Source organism: Falco rusticolus, chromosome 11 (genome assembly GCF_015220075.1).
Source record: "Falco rusticolus isolate bFalRus1 chromosome 11, bFalRus1.pri, whole genome shotgun sequence".
Lineage (NCBI taxonomy): Eukaryota > Metazoa > Chordata > Aves > Falconiformes > Falconidae > Falco > Falco rusticolus.
The window spans coordinates 35507426-35526940 of NC_051197.1; the positions used below are offsets into that span (position 1 = coordinate 35507426).

Consider the following 19515-nt stretch of genomic DNA (forward strand, 5'->3'; position numbering starts at 1 on the left):
TGGCTGGATGGGAGGAGAAGTGAAGTTACTCCTGAAACTACAGCATGCTGTTCATCAAGCAACAAAGCTTAATTGTTATAGAGCAACTTAAATTCTTTCAGCTTTTCTGTTTCCAAAAGCTTTCTGTTACCAAAAGATAATCAGAGCCAAGTGCTTGGAGATGCTTCCTGAAAGTGCTTCAGTTATGTTACCCAAAGGGCATCATCAATCTGTGACAACCCCAATAAAGCAGAGACCTCCAGAGCTGTGTGTAGGTATGGTGTGATAAAGCCTATTGCCAGGAATACCCTTTTCCAGAAGGATGACAAATTATTTTTCTCCCACAGCATAATTCCCACCTCTCCTCCTTTGCTTCTGGCAATGGCATCAGTGTATGTGGTACTTTACAGATTAAAATAATACATTGCTAATCTGTTGGCAACTAGACATGCTATTATCTCTTACCTTATTGTCGTAACTTCTGGGGGCAAAATAATGGATTGTGATTAAAACAGGAAAATACTGAAGAAAATTATGGATTATAATAATTGAACTTTCTGAATTTTATTACTTAATGTTGTTCATACATTAAACTGATACTAGTTACTAGCAATACATTCAGTTCAAATGGAATTCAGTGGTGAAATGTTTAAGCCAAGGTTAGTTTTGAGAAGTAATGTGAAAATGAAATTCTGTAGTGCACAGCTCAGGGAAATGCTTGCCTTTGAAAAATGCTGGGTTGTTGTGCACTATATGAGGGGCAGAAAGCATTTTCTTTGTTCTTATTTTTTCATGATGAAAGTACAGGTCCTACAGAACAAGGAAATTGCTTTTTTCTTTTCCAATTTGCCACTGAATTATCTTCAGGAGTTTCCTTCATTGCTCTGCCAGCAGCATTGTAACTAAAACAGTAACAGTTGAGGGTCACAATTTTTTCTTCTCAAAACCCTTTTCAGTAGAATAGCAGATCCTTATGCAGGAAAGGTTGACTGAAGGTCTTTGACTTACACATTAACTGATACTTCCAAATGGGAACATTTGCTGAGTGTGTCAGAGGCTTTCAGAGAATTTAATCTTGAAGTATTTGCTTGAGTATGAGAAAAAAAATCTTCAAGTGAGAAGTCAGGGTTTCTTTTCACTGAACGTTCTGAAGCCTGCAAATATAATAAATACTGTCTTAAGGTGTACCTTTTCCCTGAGAAAAAATAATATATATCAATATAAAAATATATCAAGATATTTGAATTACTAGAAAATATAAATGAACCTGTATCTTTATTTGACTGGAAATGGACATTACCAAACTTACCAAATAAAATCTATTATAGAAGAACTAATTTAAAAATAACAATCGAAGTTGTCTGTTCTTTGTCTGGCATCTTAACGTGACAAATATTTTAACAATTATGCAAAGTTGTACAATGCACCAAAGCTTGAAAACTGCTACTCAGTTTTCAGTTGAAAAGGCTGAATGTCTTTATGTAGATAGTACTTACTAAAACCATACCAGGTTATTTCCTTTTATGAACTTGTTCAGTTTTATCCCAACTGAAACTGACAATTAAGTTTTAGTTCTTGTTTAAAATGTGTTTATAAATACTGTAACTACATGCTAATCACTATTTTCCACAGTGTTTTTAGTGAAAGGAATTTCGAAGGGCTTAATCTATAGTTCTTGGATGTTAAGGCTATTCTTCATTTATAACATCTATCCCACAGTTTCACTTGTTTTGTTGTCTTATCATCCTGAAATGTGACATTTTTTTTTCAAAAGAACTATTTCACTCTTAGGTGAATTTAGGTTATCTCTTTATCTAAAAATCCATTTAAACAATACAATATATAGTTAATACAAAAAAATAACTGTCCAGTGAATTTACTACACTGCTTTTGTCTCAGTCTTAGGGTGTGAGCTGCATGATTATGTATGATTATGTCATGGATGCTACTAGATATTATTTGGTGATTTGCCAAATATTTTAGGTAGGTTTCTCTTAGGTTTAGAATTTTTCAGAATGTTAGTTTTATGAAAGCATTGGAATGACTGTTCCTAAATGGGGGGCAGGAAGGGGAAAAAGTGACTTTAGGCTTATCTGGAATTGATGTCACAGATTGTACAAAAACTCACAGTCCTTCTATCTCACATCTGAAAATATCACCTGTTCCCTATATATTGGAAGTAATCTAACTTGTTGGAGCCATCAAGATACATGCACTTCCAGTGGAAGTTTATTTTATTCCTGTAATTTTAAACATTAGTTTTTGTTAAATTGTTTTTTTGTGTTAAACAAAAAATTGTTTAAATTCTTGTCAGTCCAGCGTTCGGTCTCAAAGGCTAACTTTCATACTTGCTGCTGTGAAAAAGCATGTCACAGTAGACTTATATATTTACAGAAACTGTTTTTGCAATCTTGTACATGTTTCAGATGCCTTTTTAGAGGATGCAGTTAGCTGCATGTGCGTAAGCAGCTTGAACCTGATTATATATTGAAAGCTAAATGATTTTTTTAAGGTGAAATTTGAAAGCTTGGTAGGTGGCTTTTTTCCCCTGAATTAGATTGTTGTATATTTCAATATGCAGTAGGTAGTGCTTAAGGTAGGGCTGCTTACTATTTCAGTGAAATATTTATTAAATTAATCAAAAGCAGAATAAAATCTGGAGACTGAGAAGACTATCAAATTGGGCCTATATATATTATTATTTAGTTAGTTTTGTGGAAGAATTGTTTGTCTTTTATCTCATCAAGCAGTGCACTTTACCATGATATATAGAGGTATATTTGCAGATATAAATACATTCACTACTATATCTTGGCAGTACATTCATTAACGGTGTCTAGGAGAGAGTTTAAATTGTTTATTCCAGCGTCTTGTTGAAATACCAGGGTGTAACGACAAGTTTTCATGTTGGATCAGGATAACAGTGGAATGAAAAGGTCCCAAGTTTGTGAACAGCTGAACAAGACCTGTTAGGCACATGTACGGAACAATAAACAATGGATGTTTGTAATGTTTGATTACTCTGTAAAAATAATCTGTTTAAAACCAAACCATTATTTAATATAAACACCAGTATCTGTAAAAACTAAATTGGGAATATTATTTCTGTGTCTTACTGTGCACAAAAAATAAATCAGTGGCAATGCCAAATCCTGGAAAGCTAGGAAAAGTCAGGGTGATGTTTTTATTTGTAGTCTTGGAACTCAGACAAAAGTGTGATGTTAGTCTCCAAATATGACAACTTGTCTCGTTTGCATCCCAAAGGGATAATGCTGGTTTGAGTGCTTGATTCATTCTCATTGTTGAAGGCCTGCTGTAACATAATTTGCTACATGCGTTCAATGTTGCGCTGACACCTTATTCCTATAAGTATACATATATGTGTGTGTGTAAAGTTGTGTATATATATAAAGAAATTTGGAAGAGCCAAACATATTAGGCCAATAATATTTGCCTATAAGCAGGCAAATAAGACATTAAGAATGTAAAGACCCTTAGGTTTCAGTTCACTTAGCATTAGGTAGCACTTTTAATGTATTAAAACTGGCTTCCATTGACTTCACTACAGCTGCAAAATGAGGTGTCAGTATGTGACTGTCTGAAGACAAATGTCCAGAAGTTAAAGATCATAAAATTACTGAACATAGGAGTGAAGCTGTGAGCATTCAGCTGGCTACCAGGGGACTCCCAAGAAAGCCATAAAACATATTTTTTTTTAAATTGGTTGATCTCTGGGGTTTTTTTTTCCTTGCCCTCTTGTCATAATGTCAAAACAGTAGTAAGAATGAGACCTGAAATCCTCTTGCATCGAATTAGGTGAGCGTGCGCTTCAGTCATCATCAGAACTTCTAGATACACAGTGTAGATCTGTACTCTTTGATTTAATGGAGTAACTGATGGAGTAGTAGGCTGTCACATGCAGTGTGCATCACTTAACAGATGAGAAGCATTTGCCGGTTGATATTTTGCATACTATTAGTGGTGAGACTTAAGGAATCTTGGATTTTATATTAATTTGTCAGATAATTTTTCCAGTTCATGTCCCTGTCCTACACTGTAACATTCTTTTCACTTCTGTTCAAATCTCAAAGAATTAAGATAAAGACAGGATTCAAATTAACTTTTATAATTTGCCATTGATATACCTAGATTGCCAAAAGAATTTATAATTTACATGAAGAGAGCCATGGTATAGTCAGTTAGGGATTGATGGAAAAGCCATTTTAAAGGTTGTGTTAATGAATGATAGAAGTATTTTAAATAGTGTTCAAGTAAAAAGTTTGAAGACTCACAGTGTTCTTTATTTTGAACCATTTCATAGTTGTAGTCAAAGCTCTCTGTAGATCAGTATGGTCCAGCTGGCTGCCAGCCAGCTTGCAGCCTTTTCTGCAGTGGACGGAGGAAGTGAGTATCTGAACAGCAAATGCTGTTCAGAGTGCTTCCTGCTACGCTGTAACGTCCCAGCGTACGGCTTGGCTTGCTGCTCTGGGTGAGGGATGAAGGTGGGAAGCACATTTCCTTTTGTGTGACTGCACATCCTGGGACAGCACAAGGAAGTTGCAGGCTGCAATGCACAGAGAAGAAAGCAGTGAGAGATGCTAATATTCCTTTTGTCTGTAGTAGCTGCTCTGGTTGAACCTTCCTGTGCACATTGGAAGTGCAAACTGATTTTGGTTTGACTATTTCCTTCAGTATGAGTAATTTGCATTAACAGCTATTTTCTCATCTGCAAAAGTCACAATCAAAATTATTTGGATTTGATACTTCATTTTGAGGTATCTGAACTGTATAGCAAGTGTTACACCATATGCTTTTTGATAGTCAGTATTTTGCACCTAAGTGCAAAGAGGATGAAGAGGAAGAGTGCCAACTACAGTAGAAGGCATGTGTATTAATATTAATGTTCCTATCATTTTATCTGAATTGTTTTTATCTTTGTCATTTTTCTTTTGCAGCAATATGAGAATTTTGAATTGTCTTTATGAAATAAAACCTAGTGATTTTTTACAGGTGTATGTGTGATTGATCTCCATCAATAATTAAAAGCTTGTGAAATACTTCTTCAGTCATCTAAATCTTTCACTTCTGTTCCTGTACCTTTCTTCTATTGTGGGTTAATAAAATAATGCTTTAAATTAATATATCTGTGTAGCTGCATTTTATATGCTAGATGACATGTTACTAGAAGCTAAATTATCACAGGACCCTCTGTTCAGGGAGAAACCATGTGTGCATTTCTCTTGTAGGCCTGGCATTCATGTAGCCTGTATTGTTTCTTGGGGCTCTACAGTGGCTCTTTGCCTTGATTGGTATGTGTATCTACGTATCCAACATGTAACTTGGAAAAGACTTTGTATCTTAGTTCTTCAGTAATATATCTCAAAATAATTGCTCTGTGTTTGAGGGTGAATATAATGAGCTGTATCTCCATGTTAGGAATGATTTGAAAAAATCATTACAAATGGTGTGTTTAGTTTTAATGCAGGTTAAATTTATTAAAATTTACTGTTTAAATGTTTTAGCAGGTTTTGATTATGCCTGGATGTAAAGAGTGAAAAGATGATGATAGAAGTTCTTTTGAAAATGCATTCTTAATAGTAAATAATGTACTGAATGATAGGGGAAAATCCTGTGCCAGAGAGGTATATATATTACACATGATAGTTCACTTCGTAGTCACATTTCCCACAGCATAGAACATACAACTGATAATACTGCAAAATGTTATGATTCAAAGGGAAATTACCTAAGAGAAAAGCAGTAAAGAAGCAATTATAATGAGTAACCTTTATAATCTGAAGGAGTGAAGAGATGAGGCTAAAAAATAAATCAAACTATTCTGGAGAGTAACATCATCTGTTTTCTTGTTCAGCTTGGAATGAATACTTAACAGCAACTTAAAAAATAATACTCTGGGTAACTTTAACATTTTCTTGTGATATAACCTGTAATCTTCATTACTGTGAAAATGCTGCAAATGACAAATGCCCCGAAGGACTGATTAGCATCATCTATATTGCTTGGCATGCAGGTGTATCATATCTGGGGAGTGGGTTTGTGTTAATGACTATAAGATGAACCAGTTTCACCAGCTATGGAAAAGTATAGGAAATAGTCAAATAAACCCCCATGTTGTTTATAAAAGAATAACATACTAAGAAATGAGAAACCAACTGAGCAACAACAGTTCAGCTTACTTATATGCCTCCTCTATGGCAGAGTAATTAACATTATTAAGTAAACCCCAAGTTATCTGAATTTTATTCTAAAGTACATTTTAAATTATTTTAAATATTTGCAAGTTGTTATTAAGTTCTTCTGCCCAGTCTTTCATATCTATAATGCATACTATAAGAATTTCCTTTGCAGAATTGCTTACTGGTTTGGATTTATCATACGTTTTGGATGATCAAGTAGACACTGTAATGTATATTGCCTGTTACTTGTGACCAATATATGTGCTGTGATATTTCTTCTTTAGTGAGAGTTATATACCAGCTTTTCTAATAGCATCCATTCCATCTTGTACTATCACAATATTGATTTTTACTTTTTGAAATACTATGGATTAGCCTGCCTATACAGACAGCGGTTTAGGTTTGATAAGATTTTCCTCTGGGTATTTGGGTAACATAAGTTACAGATACTGCCTTCAATTCTGATACAACATACTTGAAGCCAGTTATTTTAAAATGGTTGCTAAAATGTCCAGTAATGCATCTCACATGTAGTGTAGACAAGTTTCACAGTAATTGTTCTTTCTTTTTTAAGTATTAGGAGATCACAGAGTTTGGATACTTGAAAAGAAAGAACAGATGACAGTTAAGTTGTAATTTTATTGAGAAGGACGTGGGGAGGAAAAAAAAAAAAACCACAACACCAAAACCAAAACACAAAAAACCAAACAAACTTAGAGCAAAATAAGGCATTCAGAAAAAAATCGGGAAACCACAATTTCTACTTTGCTTTTAGTCCAATGGAAGAAACCTGTCAATTAATTTGTTGCAGCAGTACCTTTCTAGAGATTTCTGACTTGGCTTGGTGTCATTCTTCTGCAGTCCTTACTATTCATACCACTTACTCTCCAACTCTTCCAAACAAAACTGTTTTCAGTTCTACACCCAAAATGCCCAGCAAGGATTTTTGTTCTGTTGCTGTACCCTTTTGACCGACAAAACAGCATATTTAAACAATTAAACTGCCTGAATCTTGCCAGGAATTACATGCTTTTAAACACACTACACTTCTACCTGTTGTTTGCATGGGGCCTGCACTGATCCTTCTGTGGCACTGCTGGTGGGGCTTAGTGTTTACAGCTGTTGGTCTGTAATCCATCATTTAAGGACAGCTATAAAATCCTTTCCTTTCCTGTTCCCTCCCCTCCTCCCTTTGTCTCCCCTCCTCTTTCTGCTTAGCAAGATGATTTAATAGTTGGGGTTCATACATGGGCATCGCTCCTTTTGCTGAAGTAAAGGTTTCATCATTAATGCAAGGGGCTTGTGTGGTTTCTGGACAGTGTGTGCTGACACATCTTGTGCTTGCAGCAGAGCTTCAAAAAATACTACTGGTATTTGCTGCTGTTCTTGGAAGCAGAGCAAATATGTACTTACATTCTAGTAATCGCCATCTTAAGTCACTGAAATGTGTTCCTTTGAAAATGAAAGGATAGGAGTTACTATTTTTCATGTTTCTGTATTTCATTTTTCAGTTCAGCTGTTGTCGGTTTTGTTTCATTTATTGCGCTGCCCTCTTACTCAGCTTGCCTTAGTTGGAGGAGTGGTATTTTGCCAAAGACAACAGTTGTTTATTACAATGTGAATAGGTTATTGCCGCAACTGACTTTACTGTTTTGAGAGCTAGGAATTATGCAACATCTCCTGGAATAACATTATGAACCAAAAAGGCATGAGGACGCGATGGTGTGTTTCACTGTTTTAATCTTTAAATAGACTTACAAACTGGTAGTTATTTCATTACCAAAAGGAGGTGGAGGAGGGAGACTTTTCCAGTTCTTTTTCATGCCATAAAAATGTATCAGTTTACAAACAGATGCTTGTAAAGAATGAGAACAGGCATCGTTTTACCTTGGTTGCCAGTTAACTGAGACGTAGTGTCTAGTGCAAAACACTGTCCTGTTCTATCTTCATTCTTTGGAGAAGAACATTCTAGCCTTTTCTATGAGTAGGCCACAAGCTAATTACCATTTTCCTTTTTAAGAAGAAAGTTTTCTTGGAAAGAAGATTTACTCCCTGAAGATGGTATCATATCTCTTAACTATTTTTCATGTCTCTATCAAAGTAACTTTTAAGAAAAGCTTTAGTTATTATTTCATTGAAATTCCAACTTTTCTGAAGAGCTAATAGAAAGACGATCCATTGCCTTACTAGTACGCTGCTGAAATTCCAGTTTATTTTCAAAGTGGAGTGATGGTTGACAACAGAAGGGGGTATTGTAGGTATCCTGTCTTCAACACAATCCTCTTCTGCCCAGCAATCTGCTCCTGGTGATCTCCAGCAGTTACTTAAGCAGACATAGCCTGCATGGCCCTGTGCTTAACAGAAGCTTGTAGTCATGGGGGATACAGCCAGATGTTCTGCAAAAATCTGTAGCAGTGGATGAAGTGGACATCCCTGGGTGCAAGTAATGTATTAAAAAAATTATTGGTACAGCAGGATCTCTGTGAAGGCACGCAGATTGCTCGTTCTTCAGTATGCTTTACATACATGAGTAGAGTTAGTTGGGAAGATGAAAAAAACAGATCATAAAGTTTACATTAAAACAATTGTTCTATGCCTGCATCTGTGTGTGTATGAGCCCTTCTCTGAAGGTGACCTGCTTTACTTTAGAGGTTCAAGATCTGTCTTGAAGCATGGTGTTTAGTCCAGATTATCTAAACAAGTGGAAAGGCTTTTGAATGTATCTATCAAAACAAGCATCACGTACCTTTTCCACTTTGGCTACAACATCACTGTAGACCATGTCCTTGTGTAGCGGCACTGTTGTGGCTGGCCTGTTGCAATCCTTTAAGTAGATGAAAACATGTTGGTCAGCTGTCTTAGTAATGCTGTTAGCAGCTTGTCACTAACGGTTTTACTACGTTAGCAGCCATAGAGAAACAAGTTTCTTGTGATCAGTATAATTTTCTGTGTCTGTTTTCATTTCTTTAACACTGCTGATAGAGTTTAAGTAGGAGACTGGGAAATTTCTTTTGACCTTGGCTATCACTTTAGAAGAAAATGTTTGACGAGGTCAATTTCCCTCTCATATCTTACTGTGCTTATATGGTCTATAAATGTGATATTCCTATAAACCTTTGAGGAAAAGGTCAAATAGCTCCTATTCGTAATGTAATTGCCATTGCAGTAATGAGCTTGATGACCTTAGTTCTCTGCCCTTTTTGTGATTAATAAAGAAGTAGCAAGGAAATTAGCAGGAGGCTGTTCATATGCAAATGCAGGAAGACTTTGTATTATGTCTTCATATAAAAATTGAAGCTAGTTTTCCTCTTTTTGAAGATAGTATGTAGAAATGATCAGCATAATGTTTTGATTTCTTTAGCCAGAATTTTCCTAAATCAATGAAGAAGGCTGAGCCTAAGAAAGATTCTCATGTTTCTGTCCTAAGAAAAGGTTTTTGTACATCAGCAGTTTAACAAAAATCACAGAAACATTTCATAGGTTCTTGAGCAGCAGCTTTAGAAAAATGCGGTGATATTTGATGTGACAGAAGAAAGTTGTCCCTAGGTCTTGGATGTTTACATGTCAGAGACATTGGCTTCAACGCTAAATATTATTGTTTTACCTAAGATGCTAAAAGATATGTTTCCCCACCACACATTAAAAATACACATTTGGACCAAGAATGATGGTCAGCTCTCAAAAGCAAAGGGCAATTTTGCAACAACAAATCAAATATCTTTTTTATAATTAAAAGTTGTTCTTAAAATGCCTTCCCTGAGTAAATTAAGTCTGTATTTCCAGTATTGTATTTTGGCAAAAGTCTCATGCAAGTTCCAGCTGGGAGGCACATTTCCTGAGGAAACTGAGTAGAATGTAGGAGTTAAAATCTTACCCCGGAAAGCAGTCCCCGTACTGTGCAAGATGCAGCAATATCCCCATATCAGTAAAGGAAACATTAAAAAATGACATGTAACAGTATACATAGAACAGAAGGAAAATAATAAGGACCCTGCTCACTTGTTTCTCCCTTTTGAAAGATACTATCCTGTTTGTTTTCAATTTCTCACACCATCTTGTAACAACTTAGGTTTTATGTGGCAGGCAGAATTATGCTGGATTGAAGTCTGAATCTTTTCACACCTTTACTGAAGTTATTCTGGATTTATATTGTGGCAGAACAGTATGGCAACTTGCAGTGTTCAGCTGAGCTTTGGGAGAGTTGCAGGTGTTTTAGCAACAATCGTGGAATTTAGTTGGAGATTTCCACAATTTGGTTCTACTTTGATCCTTTTTTTGGTTTGAGAAATGAGGGAACTACAGCTAACTTTGTCTCTTTCCTTGTAGGAAAGCAGTGTTCTGTGTTAACCTTAAAAAAACCAAACAAACTAAAAAAATAGAAACAAAATTTATATATATACAAATACAGTGATACTGAGAGCTCAGTGTTTGAAGCAAGGCTAGAGTCTGACTCAACTCTTATTTACCATGAGGCTGGGGTTTTGTACTGAGAAGGATACCAGTAACACTGACATGATGGAAGACGTTAGGTGGTTGCCCAAATTCTCCATCCTTGTTGATATTAAAAATTTGACTGCAGAAGTCCTCGAGAAACCTGAACTAGTTGGACCTGCTTTGGGAAGGGGATTGGTCTATGTTTTCCTAGGCTTCTGAGTTTTTCTTTCAAGTATTATTTGAGTTCCAGCAAATTGTAGAAAATGAGAAACTTCTTACCTTTTGTCTCAAACTGAGACTCATCCTGAATTGCAATGAGTAATCAACCTTCTAATCTCTGTTGTGTCAAAACCAGTAATTGAACAAACCAGTTTATTGTACTACTCATCACTGTAAAGCGTCATTTTTCTCACTTGTTGGTACTATGTGCAGAAGAGCTCATTATTAGAACTTAGTTTATCAGAACCCAAGGCCACTGGGCAGTAGAAGGAGATGTCTTAAATGCTCAGAATGATGTAAAATTGCATCCTCTGTATTTCTTAAGGCAAAATATTAATAAATCACTGTTCTAACATCAAGTTGATGGCATGAATTCTACCATATGGATCTTCTGCATTCATTCAATGCTTTAAACTTCATAAGGGTTGTGAGATAGTGTGAGAGTAAGTAGTTTCATATTAAGAAAAAGGCAAAATAGAAATGCAGTTTAGTCAGAAAGCATGTTGTATCAGTTACCCTAGCAACAAAAGCTGCCATTCAAATGTAGCTATCAGTATTTAACTGTGAAATGGATTAACCAGAAGCCTGTTGCAGTTTCAAAACTAGTCTGCTCTGATAGTATATTGAGCAGCATCTCTGAATGGTGGGACTTGCAGCATGCTGTAGCACAGTGCCAGGCTTAAGTCATGCACTAGAGAGGACAACACTGCTGTTTCCTTCTCCACACCATGAATTAGGACCGCAGCCCTACATATATTTTAATTTTGGGACCTCTACCTTTCTAACTACCTCTCTTAAGTACTTACAGTGCATCACCCAAACATGAACTCTTCACCCCAAATTCTGTAGCAACCCAATTTGTGTTGTCCTTGCTCCTGTGTCTCTGTGAGGAAGGGGTAGTTCTCCAGGCCCCCTGTAGGCTGTGTTCCTTCAGCAGATTCCTGAGGTGAACAGGCTTGGATGCTTCCTGGTGGTAACTGCCTCTGGAGGTGTGTTAACTCAGCTGTCATAGAAGTTAAACCACTGCTTTTAATGTCATTGCCATGCAGGTATGAGTGAGTCAGGAAGAAGGAACTACTAATTCATATAAGGATATAGTTGGCTTATAACTGAAGCCCTGTTTCTCTTTTTCTCAGTCTTGTATTCTTCAAAGATTGGTGGAGATGTTGTGACAGAAGAAATTCAGATGGTGTTTCTTGGTTTAAATGTCCAGAGCATAAGAGCAAGGAGACAGTGCATGTATGTAAACAGAATATGATATTTTTTTTAAAGGGTTTTCTTGATTCTGGTTTATCTGGACAAGATTTGACAGTGTATTCTAGGAAAATCCTTAATTATCTGCAGCAAAATCAAAATACTCTGCAAAAATTGAGGCTGGTGCTGTTTATTCATCTAAGTGTGTATAACTATTTTGTTATCAGTTATCCTATGTTAATTTCTCATTTTAGTTTAACCTATCCAAGTGCAAATGTTGTACTTTTGAAACATGGAGTACTTGGCATAAAGGTACCATGGGTTTTACCATTGGGCACTTGATTCTTTCAGTAAATAGGATACAGGCAACTTCTGGAGTAATTGTTAAGTATATTTTTTAAAAAAATCGAAGTAGGTAGTGTGAGGCTATGAAATATGACAAAATAAAAATAAGATGATGAGCACCATTTGCTGGTTCTCAATTCCAGTGGACGTTGTGCAGTTAATTTGTTTCACAGTGACCTGGGGTGGGGCAAGGTCTCCCTTGATTGTGTGATGCAGAAAGAATCTGGGAATGTCCGTTAAGTATTTAGTTAGGATTGAGTTAATAGATCAGATTAAGTTCCCTAACAAGCATAATGAGGAAGCTTGGGGTAGAAGAACTTAGAAGTGCTATCAAAATGCTTAACTCTGCAAGTATCTGTACTTTAAAAAAAATTTTAGAAGTTAAATACATTTCCCATGTCAGATGTGTATCATCAGTCAAATAATGATGTTTTATGTGTATTCCTATAACTGATTACTAAATTTTAAAAGTTAATCAAGTACAGAAGGTTATAATAAATATTGAAATTAAAACCCGGTCCCTCTACCTTGCAGAACCTGTTATGATGTTGTTTAGCATGACTCAGTAATGCCCATTCTTGCTGAACAAGTATCTTATCAGAGTGAAGCACTTGTTCTTCACGAAAATGCAGTGAGGAGGTAATTTGACATGATCATTCCATTGCAGGACAAGAATAACTAGACAACTGGGGTTATTTTAGACTTGTGCTAAGCATAAGTACTGTGTGAGGCTAAAGAAGAACTGGGTGCAAAAATCATCAAATGGGGTAGAACTGACTGTAGACTGCTTCATTTTGTTGATCAAAATCTTTTAAAACTGTTACTTCCTTTGTAGTATCAGAATTGCCCTCATTTTATTATATCAGTGTTGGTGAAATGAAGCAATAGCTTTGAAGTTTGTAATCGAGTTATCACCTATTGGCTCTGCTTGTTAATTCCTTTCTCATCTCCTGCAGTATCGAGCCTTGGCCTGTGCTTTCCCGGAGCAGGAATTCAATTTTCCACTCTTAGTTGAGACTTGGAATTTGGATGGTATCTCACTATGCTAGCAGAGTCATTGGAGACTCAGATTATCCAGGAGAGTCTGTTTGGGAAAGGATGCCTGGGGGTAAAAGCTACTCAGCCTCCTCAAACTGCATTGTTCACAGAATCTGCAAGAAAGCCAGATTGAGAGATGTGGGTTAGCATGGTATGGAAGGAGATCCTTCAGTGCTTTTGGCACACCTTTTCTGCTGCAGTTGTCTTGTATGTTTAATCCCTTACTTGCGGGCTGTTCCTTTCTTTTACTCTGTATGTCAGCAACTCTGTTTTTACCCGTCTTTTCTCCCTAAGTGTCCTGCAATGGTTATTCCATATGATCAATACTTTCTAGCAGTTATAAATTCAGTGACTGTTCTTGTGGGGATGATCTCTGTCTTAGTTACTGTATTCTTGTTTTGGTATCTTTGCTTTGTCTTAATAACAATCAATCTGTGGTGATAATCATACACGTAAATGTAACATTAATTTAAGAACTGGTATGTACCCTGGCAGAACACTAATGGGAATTTCAGTTTTAATTTAAGAAATTTACTTACAGTTACCATTAACAGATCAATTATTTCTAAGAATACACCAAACATTCAACATATTTGTAATCTTGGTGCTTACTTGTATGTAATACCTTCAGAGTAAGTTTTATCAAGCCAGTGGAATTTAATCTGTACTTTAACCGAAGTGACTGGCTGAAGTTACTGGTTTTTTTACTGTATTGTGAGAAGTATTTCGATCCAAAAGCTCTGTTTTCAGAAGATAGAAATATGGATGGTTACATGTATAACTATAGGTAGGAAGGTGATACGTATTCTCCCAGCTAATTGTAGACAGCTGATCTCTTCTGGTCTTTGTTCAAGTGCGTGATCCAGTGTAGGCAAAATCTTTAGGGAATTTAGCTAGAAATATTTTTACTGTGCAACTGAGAGCTACAGTGAGAAGACTTTTTTTTTTTTTTTAAATATGACCAAATTCTTTCACAAAATTCTCACAAAAAAATTCCTGAAGGCACAACCAACTTCAATAAGAACACAAATACATATTCTTGTTTACAAAAGCTATATTCTGTCAAAGATCAAATCTCTTCTCCGAAGTATAGTGAGATTATGGGACTTTTTCGGTAAAAGGCCTAAGGAAAGAGTAATTTGTTTGTTTATTTATTTATTTATTTTATTATTAAGATAACAATTACATTCTGTTTTCCTTCTGCCCCTTTCTTCAAGCACTACAGTGGGAAATGGATTTGTCTATGATTTTCCTAAAGGGGCAGGTCAAAAGACAACTCATGTTTTGAGCATCATTTAATGGAATATGAGATATATCTGTAGTAGTAGGTAATAATTTGAGCTGTCTGTAATATGTGGGATTTATCCATGAGTATCTGTGTGTACAGTGTCATGTATACCTTTTGCTTAGTACACTTTTTAATGAAGTTGTTTGCAGTCCTTCAAGGGAGGTGAAGGAAGCTCTATAGTCAAAGACTAAGCAGAGAGAGGAATCATTAGCAGCCATGCTCAGAATAATTTTTCTTCTACATTTCAGTAAGCTTCTTACCGAGCTATTCAGCAGTAGAAAATAAAGCTGTGGAATCTACATTACAGGGCAGAAACTAACTAGTAATTACATGGGACTGTAAAGATGAGTAAGTTAAAACCTGTGTTCCGTGCAGGGTATAGCTGTAGAAAGACAAACCCATGTTTGTATCTTAAGAAATAAAATACTTCTAAGAGTCCAGCATTTTGGTTTTAGATTGGGGGGGAAGGGGGGTGGATTACATTTTGTATTGTCCATGGGAGACTTTGGTACTTTGCACCATTGTAGTGAAAAGATCAAAGAATGAAAAGATTTTCATTTTTTAATTGGCTTAAACTAAATCTGCATAACAGTTTTGTGGTAAAACAGTGTATTACTTTCTGTGGTTTTCACTGCTGCTTTGTTGATCTTGGTTTTTTTAAAGATATTTCTCTATTGGTTTTGTGTTCTACGCTGTGTACTTTAATATGTTACTGTTTTTTTTAAATTATTTCTATAAATTTATATATTCTTTTTTAAACAGTACATCCTTATTCAAATATGCCTTGCTGCAGTTCTGGATAAGGGAGCTATGTGTGCAGCATGAAATCCTGCCTAGGTTTTTTTATTCTGCATGTCAGAACATTGACATCTTGGAGGAAACAGCAGCATTTCAGGTACTGTCTTGGCACCAGACATCAGCAGCTCCTGGGGAGTTCCTTCAGGCATTGTATTACAGGCTTGTCCAGAGAAAGACGTTACTGAGCAGCTGATCCCAGTTCCTGCCAGCTCCGAATGGTGTCTGTGTTTCCCCTTCAGATATGAAAGGTTGCTTCTTTGTATCATAATTCAGTCACAACTGCAGATCCAAGTAGTAAAAGTGACCTCTCCCTCTTGCTTTTTTAGCTGTACCTAAAATACACTGTTTAGAGAGAGATGTTAAAAAAAAAAAAAATGGAACTTTATTTGCTCTCAGTAGATCTTTTTAAAAATTGTTCTTTTAGAGAACTTCCGCAGTTATGCTGATAAACCCTGTATTTGGAACACTAGGATACTGATTTTTTTTTTTTAGTGCAGTTTTTAATGTAGTCTTTCTTGTTGAGCATAGTGAATTAAAAGATGTAAAAGAATGCAGTTTGTCTGACTCTTTCCAGGTAAGTGGAAGAAAACCAGCAGAGTTGTATGTGGAATTAAGTAGTTTTCTCTTTCTTTCTGTACCTCTGGTTTGAGTATTTTGTTTGTTTGGGGTTTTTTGTAAACAAACCAAAACCAAAACAACAACAAAAAACCCCCTACCCAACTATTATAGGTGTAAGTTACCTTATATGTGTATTTGGTTGCTTGCAATTTTCTGGGGGAAAAAATCCATAGATTTTAATAGCTCTAAATATTTTTATTAGTAAAGAAGTTATGTATGAAATAAAGTTTCATTATTGCTAACTGGGAAAAATAGCAATTTTGTAGTTGGTTTCTCAGCATAATAGGTGCAAGTTAACTCAATTTCTTTTTTATTATTATTTAATATATTTTAAAAATCTCCTTTTGAGTGGCCTATCTGTAAAGACAACAATTTGGAGTAATTTTTGGGACTCTGAAGATGCTTGTATTTGATAGCTTACATGAAATAGACTTGTGACATGGATCCAGTCTGTGTGGATAAGAGTTTATTACACTTGGTTTTGATAGTACAGAGTATTATCTAAGGTAACCCTGTCATTGTTCCCTCTGTTTGCTTATGTAGTTTGCAGTTCATTAATAAATTGCTAGAAACATTGAAAATGTGACTCAGCTAGCTGGTTGTAAATAATTTAATTTTCTTAATGTATTTATAATTTATGGAGCCATATTGGCAGTTGTAGCAACACTTTGACGGCTTTCTCTGCATTAGCAGTCCACTTCATAGGTATGATCAAGATTTGCAGAGCAGCTGATCATCCAGCACAGGAGGTGAAGGCTGCTAAATTCCCTCTGGGAGAGTTGCCAGTGTTTGCTTTTCTGGCAGGCCAGTCCCAGAGCACAGGCACAGTAGCCAGCGAACTAGCTGTGGATCAACAGCTGGGGAAGAAGATTCTGCTTCCAAACTGCTTGGAGCTTCCTTGGTTGTCAGGCCTCAGCTGGAAGGCTGTGTCCACCCTGCAGGCAGGGGGTGGAAGCAACCCTCCTGTGCACCAGGCAGCCCCAGGAGAGCTGCATCAGCACAGATGACTTCCAGCACACCTCTAGCAGTAGCAGTCCAGATGAGGCTGCTCCTTATGTCTGGCTACGTGCATTTTGTACACTACCTCATCTTGAAAAGCAAATCCAGTGTTTCCTTGCTATTTTAGTATCTCCGCTTTCTGGAGAGGTTCTGCAGATGGCACAAGGTTTTAATCCAGGTGCCATTCATACTATGCGACAAAGGCAACAAGGAAAGACCATTAGAGCAATGACCCCTGGATGTTAGATACAATCCAAGTCTTCCTTTTTTCCCTTTTCCAGTTGCTAAACCAGCATTCTGCAATCTGAGCTGGAAACTTCTGCAAAGCTGCATGGATTTATTTGGTTGACCCAGGCTCTGCAATCCCTCACAAGGTGTTGGGACTTTACTAGTAGTTAATGTGATACTCCATCCGAACTCCTTCTCTGCACTGCATTGCTGGGTCAACAAAGGAATGACACTTGTATCTATGTATATAATTGCTTTGTTTCACACTGGAGTGCAAGTTCCTCAGGAGGCTGGTCATGGGCAATACTCTCCATCTTTTCCTTAAGTACTTTGGGTGGCAAGCTCTTTCCTTCCTAAGAGCTTGTATCAGTAGTTGTCTACTAAAGGTCAGTAAAAAAAAATCATAAGGAAGATGAATATGGTGAAAAGAGTTTATTCTGAGTAAGGCAATCGATGGAGACAGGAGTGAGGAGGCGCTGATTCCCACCCTAGCTGCACTGCTTGTGCTAGGAGCATGGATGGAGTGTGTGGCAGATGAGGGACTCTCATATCCCAGGTCTGAAGAGAATAAGCTTGTCCCAGGAAGGTTCGCTGTCAAGAACAGTTTTCTGTGTGGGTTCAGTAGTACAGTTTGCCTTTTTTGTCAAACAAAGCAACTTAACTGCATTAAAATATGAGTACATGCTACTCCTGGCTTCTAGGGGCGGCACCTTCAACTTTGTTGGTGATACAAACAGTAAGGGCAGCACAAAGTCTGGATCTGTTCATCTTTTCCTTCCTTGGTGTTCTGGGATAAATGATGTGCATGTACTACCTTAACTGTAATGATTGCTGTGTGACTCATGTTGTTCATTGCTGTTGCCATGGCTGTTAGAGCTACCTTGTGAGATTTTATATGAATATTTTTTTTATAGAATTGAAGTCATGGTGTTAACAAGTGTTTGGGATCTTTACATCATGAGCTGTTTTTAAAGGCAAAGTTTTTTTAAAAAAACAACTGTGTCTGGAAATTGTTCTGATTCATGGGAAATATTGCTTAATGCTTAGAATGCTGAGGCTGTTCTTATCATGAAGCAGAAACAGATCTGTTTAGCTGTAGGCACTGCTACAAAGTGCCATCGTTTTCTTATTCAGTTGCAAGAATCTAATGGTAATACTGATAGTCATCCTCTTTTTTTGTTGTTGTTGTTTATTGGGGAGGTTGTTTGTTTTTTAATTATTACAGACTGTGAAATAACCATTGTCTTTCAATACATAACAACAGGAGGAACATGCCTCCTCTTTTAACAGAGGCTTTATTTATCAATGCATGCTTATTTTAAATCTAGTTGTGCATATATAGCTGCATCTGCATAACATAATCAGTTTACTAGAAGAAAAATATTTTCTATCATGTTGGGTTTTTTCTTGATTAGTGTAACTGTGTCTTCTTCCTGGATTATGACTGTAAAAATAATAAACTTCCATGTATTAATGCAGCATTTTCTTGATGATGAAGGTTGTTTACCAGCCAGCCTCAGTTTTTATTTCCAGTACAAATACCATTGATCAGATGGAGTTTTGTTTTCGCTAGCGTGACAAATTTAAGAGATCTGTTTAGCTCTGTTAGAAGTGAGGTAATGTTTGAATCATTAAAATTGCTTATTCTTTCCATTTCCAGTTCTTAATTTTTGGTGTTAATTTTGTCACAGAAGTTAATTTGTAATAAGAATTTTTTAATTAATGTCCCTGTGCTTTGTATTGTGTTCTTAAGCATGTTACATGTGTACAAACATTTGTCTTCCATTCAAAAACTGACAACCAGACAAAAACTTCTAGCAGTTATAGTTTTGTTCTTTGCATGTGTGCAGCTGTGTTCAGAAATGATACATAAGACAGTGATCTTATGATTTGCAAACTGATTAGGTATTGCTCCTTCTCTTTGTAGAGTGCTCACTTGGCCATGATCGATACTCTTATGATGGCATACACTGTAGAGATGGTCAGCGTTGAGAAAGTGATTGCATGCACACAGCAGTATTCATCCTTCTTCCAAGCTACAGATGTACCTTATGACATTGAGGATGCTATTATGTACTGGATAAACAAGGTACGAGTACTGGAAAAGCAAGCTATGATTTTCTTTGTAGTCTATATGATTTGATTAGAGGTAGGTGGGTAGAAACTGTATGTATGTAG

The 19515-nt window shown here is 36.4% G+C and overlaps 1 protein-coding gene across 2 annotated transcripts in view; it reads left to right on the forward strand.

Moving 5' to 3' along the window:
- The window catches only part of CAMSAP2 (calmodulin regulated spectrin associated protein family member 2), a 91201-nt gene that overhangs the window by 26886 nt on the left and 44800 nt on the right, over positions 1 to 19515 (forward strand). For both annotated transcript variants that reach the window (XM_037404955.1, XM_037404956.1), the window contains exon 3: positions 19265 to 19426. In XM_037404955.1, coding sequence (XP_037260852.1) covers positions 19265 to 19426 — 162 coding nt within the window. The remainder of the gene's footprint in view (positions 1 to 19264; positions 19427 to 19515) is intronic.